The sequence below is a fragment of the Capra hircus genome, chromosome 7 (assembly GCF_001704415.2).
Source record: "Capra hircus breed San Clemente chromosome 7, ASM170441v1, whole genome shotgun sequence".
Classification (NCBI taxonomy): Eukaryota; Metazoa; Chordata; class Mammalia; order Artiodactyla; family Bovidae; genus Capra; species Capra hircus.
In genome coordinates this window covers 100,484,139-100,489,532 of record NC_030814.1, presented here as the reverse complement: position 1 = coordinate 100,489,532, position 5,394 = coordinate 100,484,139, and the positions used below count along the sequence as shown (strand labels likewise).

General features: G+C 39.4%; 1 protein-coding gene across 1 annotated transcript; it reads right to left on the bottom strand.

The window, feature by feature from the left end:
• Window positions 359-1,321, bottom strand: LOC102191128 (olfactory receptor 7C2-like). The gene has a single exon (XM_005682244.2). The coding sequence runs from the start codon at window positions 1,319-1,321 to the stop codon at window positions 359-361; it is 963 nt and encodes a 320-aa protein (XP_005682301.2).

The window sequence follows — 5,394 nt, the reverse complement described above, 5'->3', positions numbered from 1 at the left end:
GATTCACACAGCCTCAGAAAACATCTCTGTAAATGAGTTTGCAGGGCAACATTCCCTTAATAGGTATACATTCCATCACTGTGAAGATATATATTAAAAATATGAGATTTGGTTTATTTCTTAAGAAATTTAAATCATGACTAAATGTAACAGAAAATATCAGGTTCAGTGTATATGAAGTTAAATTCATATGGTTACAAATTGAAAAAGGGAACTAAAGATATAGTATGAAGGAAAATACAGAGGGCTGTGAAGACCCAAGGGAAGTTTTTCTTTAAAAAATGAGTATTAGGAAAGAGAAAAACATTCAATGAAGGAAGCCAGGATGTCTGGTCCTCAACATTATGTGCCCAGTTACTTATGAGAGCCCTCTAAAGGCCCTGTGAATGAGAGATGGTGCCCTGCTGATGAGTCTCCCTAGGGCCCCCTTCATGTCCCTGTTCCTCAGACTGTAGATGAAGGGGTCCAGCATGGGGGTGACCATGGTGTACATCACCGAGGCCACCAGACTTGTCCTAGAGGATGAAGTGACTGCAGAACTGAGGTAGACCCCTAGGCCTGTGCTATAGAACAAGGAAACCACTGAGAGGTGAGACCCACAGGTGGAAAAGGCTTTGTACTTCCCTCTGGCTGATGAAATTCTCAGGATGGAGGAGAAAATCTTAGAGTAAGAAAAGAGGATCCCAGAGAGAGGAAAAATACCTAGGATAATAGTCATAAAATACACCACTGTGTTATTGATGAGGGTGTCAGAACAGGCAAGCTTCAGGACTTCAGGAAGATCACAGAAAAAGTGTGGGATCTTCATGCTTCTGCAGAAGGACAGCCTCAAAAGGGTTAAGGTCATGAGCAGGGAGCCTGTGACACTGAGGATCCAGGACCCCAGAGCCAGCAGCCCACAGAGCCGGGGGTTCATGATGACCATGTAGTGCAGGGGGTGACAGATGGCCACAAAGCGGTCATAGGCCATCACACTCAGGATTAAATTGTCCAGGCATCCAAACACAACGGAAAAAAAAACCTGGCTGAGGCAGCCTGCATAGGTGATAACTTGACTCTGTTTCTGGATGTTCCACAGCATCTTTGGGATGGTGGTGGAGGTGAAACCGATGTCTGCAAAGGACAGGTTGGAGAGGAAGAAGTACATGGGGGTGTGGAGGTGGGAGTCTGAGATGACGGCCAGGATGATGGCCAGGTTCCCAGTGAATGTGACCAGGTACATGGACAGAAACAGCCCGAAGAGGAGAGGCTGCAGGTCTGGGTCCTCTGCGAATCCCAAGAGGAGAAAGTTTCTGATTCCTGTTTGGTTTTCTCTTTCCATGATTATGCCGGGCTAGCCAACAAGGAGGAAAAAAGCAATACAAAATTTACCCCAAATAAACATTCCCCAGAAAGACAGAAATATCCTTAACCCAAACCCAGGGAGATCATGAAGTCATTCATTTTGGCTAAGGATTGACTTTCTTTGATGACAAATTGTGGTTACTGTTGACATCTGGAAAAATCATCTCAAGTTTAGCACTTCTCCAACTGTGGTTCCTGAGCACCACCAGCAACCCCTAGAAATCTTAGAAATACACATTTTTTTAGGCTTGTCTGACCTGCGTTTGAGCTCAGTTGTGTGTCTGGCTCTTGGTGACCCCATAGACTGTAGCTTGCTAGACCCCTCTGTCCATGGGATTGCCCAGGCAAGAATACTGGAGTGGGTTGCAATTTCCTCCTCCAGGAGATCTTCCCAACGCAGGTGTAGAACCTGCGTCTCCTGTATCTCCTGCATTGGCAGGTGGATTCTTTTCCACTGAATCATCTCTGACCTACTGAGTCAGATATGCTGGGTGTGAAGCCAGCACTTGGCACTTCAACAAGCCCCCATGGAAACTTTGAAACATACAAGTTTGAGAAGCACTGCTCTAGTGCTTGCCTGCATCCCCAAACAATCATCATTTTCCTGGAGTCCCTGATGACTACTATTGAGTGTTCTGCCCAGTCCTTTGGGAATGGGGAATTCCCTAACTCTAGGCAGCTCTTCTCACTCATTGAGAGTTTCTTAGATCCTCTGGACCTTAGGTGCTCCTTTTGCTAAAAAAGAAAAAAACCCTAATATTATTGTTAATCACCATTTATATTTCATTTATATTATCAATGTCCCTATATAAATTCAATCAAAATTGAATTTCTAAATATAGACTCCTAGAGTTTCTAAATATCGAGTTTATCTTCACATAAATCATCTCTCTTAGTTTTAGCTTTGGGTGGGTGCATGCTTAGTCCTGTCCAACTCTTTGAGACCCCATGGGTCTGTAGCCCACCAGGCTCCTCTGTCCATGGAATTTTCCAGGCAGGAATACTGAAGTGGGTTGCCATTTTCTACTCCCAGGGGGATCTTCCCAACCCAGGGATGGAACCTGAGTCTCCTGCATTGGCTGGTGGATTTTTTACCACCAAGCAACCTTTGAAGCCCATAAAAACATACCTATCATCTCCAAAAAATGTCCTTGTATTCTTTTGTGTGGTATGAATACTTAAAATCTATTCCTCTAACATATTTTAAAGAGTACAATACTGTATTATTAACTCCGTTTACTATGTTATATCCCTGGAGAAGGAAATGGCAACCCACTCCAGTATTCCTGTCTGGAAAATTCCATGGACAGAGGAGCATGGTGGGTTACAATTGATGGAGCTGCAAGTCAGACACGACTTAGCGACTAGACCACCAGCCCCACGTTATATGCCAGATCTCTAGAATTTATTCATTTTGCAAAACAAATCTTGATACACTGAATAAGAATTCCTTATTTCCCTTCCCTCCCAGCCAATAATTCCAATCAACACTCTATTCCATGCTTCCATGAGTCTGATGATTTTAAATGCCTCATGTAAGTGGAATCATACACTATTTGTTCTTTTCTGTCTGGCTTATTTCACTTATTATAATGTCCTCTAGATTCATCTGAGGTGTTGCAAATAGCAGAATTTCTACATGGTGTTTTAATGTATTTTAAGTTTAATGCTATTAATAATGATATTCCCTCACATTATATCTTCGATATCACTATTACATTAGGAAAATCTTAGATTTTCCTGTATTTATAAGGTGTTATGGGCATTTTCTAGATTCCTTTATTAATTAACATTTTTTTCTAATATTTATATGCTTTCTTCAAATAGTATTAATTTACAACATTTATTTATCTTTAGGTCTTATTGCATTGCTAAAAAACTCCCCGACACTGTTCATATTTATGTTGAGTTGGAATTCTTATTATTCTTCCTTTATTCAAGGGAATAATTCTAGAGTTTTTATTTAATATGATGTTTATCATAATTTAGGATATATCTCTATGTATTTTATCATCTCAACTTGCATTTTTTAATTCCTATATATTTTAGAGGGCCTTTTAAAGATACAAATAAGTGTTTCACAATTGATCAGTAATTTAGAAAAAATAGTGTTAAATCTTATCTCCATATTCTCTAATAAATTTCAAGTGTTGAGTGTGGAGCTAAGGACCATATAAGCTATCAGAAGAAAATAAATAAAATACATAGATAATATAATTTATATATGAATATATGTAACCTTGGGCTTCCCAGGTGGTGCTAGTGGTAAAGAACCCACCTGCCAGAGCAGGAGATGTAAGAGGCACCGGTTCAATCAATGGATTGGAAAGATCCCCTAGAGAAGGACATGACAACCCACTCCAGTATTCTTACCTGGAGAATCCCATGGGCTGAGGAGCCTGGCAGGTTGTAGTCCATGGGACTGCATAGAGTCAGATATGACTGAAGCGACTTGGCACACACACATGCATATGTAATCTTTAAAAGTGGATGTTCTCTATGAATAAAAAGTCTTTGATGGAAATAAGGGAAGAAAAGATCAGTAATTGGACAACAAATTGAAAAATTATTAATGAGAAAATGTGCCCTGCAGAAAGTTGGAATGCAAAAGATAATTATTTGACTAATAAAAGTTAGTATCTTTAACCTATAAGGCCTTAATTATAAATCATAGAAACAGTAATATATTACCAGGTAAAAAGGCATAGGATATTAAAGATTTATTAAAAAGTATAAAAAGGATAATAAATGTTTGTGAATTTTTTCTAGTATTAACTTATGAGGATGAAAGTAAAATAAGATACCTTTTCACTGAGGTAACTAGGAAGCCACTGAGAAAAATAAAGCCTAGGAATGCAAAATTTCATCAGGTGGAAAGAGAAATAGCACCTCACATACTGCTGCTGCTAAGTCGCTTCAGTTGCGTCCGACTCTGTGCGACCCCATAGATGGCAGCCCACCAGGCTCCCCCATCCCTGGGATTCTCCAGGCAAGAATGCTGGAGTAGGTTGCCATTTCCTTCTCCATGAGATGATAATTGATCTGTATTTCTGGACTGGAGAAATTACATCACTGTACAGATCTTTTATAAGTTTCCTTGCACAAATCCAAGGAAAATGATCAACAAGATATACCAAAATGTGAACAAGAATCAGCTTGGAGTGATAAAATGAGTCTGGATTTTTCAACCCATTTTCTTCTATTACATCTTTCAAAAGGTACAAATGAACATACATGTAGTCTATCCTCAAGAAAAACATTTAAAGATTTAGAAGACATTTTTAATGCAAGTTGCACACAACAAAACTAGGTAAAGCAGAAAATTAAGGTAAAAGCAGAGTTAAGGATTTGAAGAGAAGAACAGGTCTAAAGTTGAGACAATCCAGAGCTAATTCTTTGGAAAAAGGAAACATACAGGCAAAATTAGCCTAATGAATGAAATAAGAAAGAGAACAGTAATGCCTAAAATTAGGAATGAGAAAAATAAACGTAGATGTCAGGAAATGCTCAACTTTGCAAGAAAATATTATTTAAAACTTGGCATAGGAGAGGGTGTGGAGAAAAGGGAACCCTCCTACACTGTTGGTGGGAATGCAAACTAGTACAGCCACTATGGAGAACAGTGTGGAGATTCCTTAAAAAATTGCAAATAGAACTACCTTATGACCCAGCAATCCCACTGCTGGGCATACACACCGAGGAAACCAGAATTGAAAGAGACACATGTACCCCAATGTTCATCGCAGCACTGTTTATAATAGCTAGGACATGGAAACAACCTAGATGTCCATCAGCAGATGAATGGATAAGAAAGCTGTGGTACATATACACAATGGAGTATTACTCAGCCGTAAAAAAGAATTCATTTGAATCCGTTCTGATGAGATGGATGAAACTGGAGCCGATTATACAGAGTGAAGTAAGCCAGAAAGAAAAACACCAATACAGTATACTAACACATATATATGGAATTTAGGAAGATGGCAATGACGACCCTGTATGCAAGACAGGGAAAGAGACACAGATGTGTATAATGGACTTTTGGACTCA

Excerpts from the sequence above, each read along its gene's own strand:
- LOC102191128 (XM_005682244.2), bottom strand. The coding sequence starts at position 1,321 with ATGGAAAGAGAAAACCAAACAGGAATCAGAAACTTTCTCCTCTTGGGA.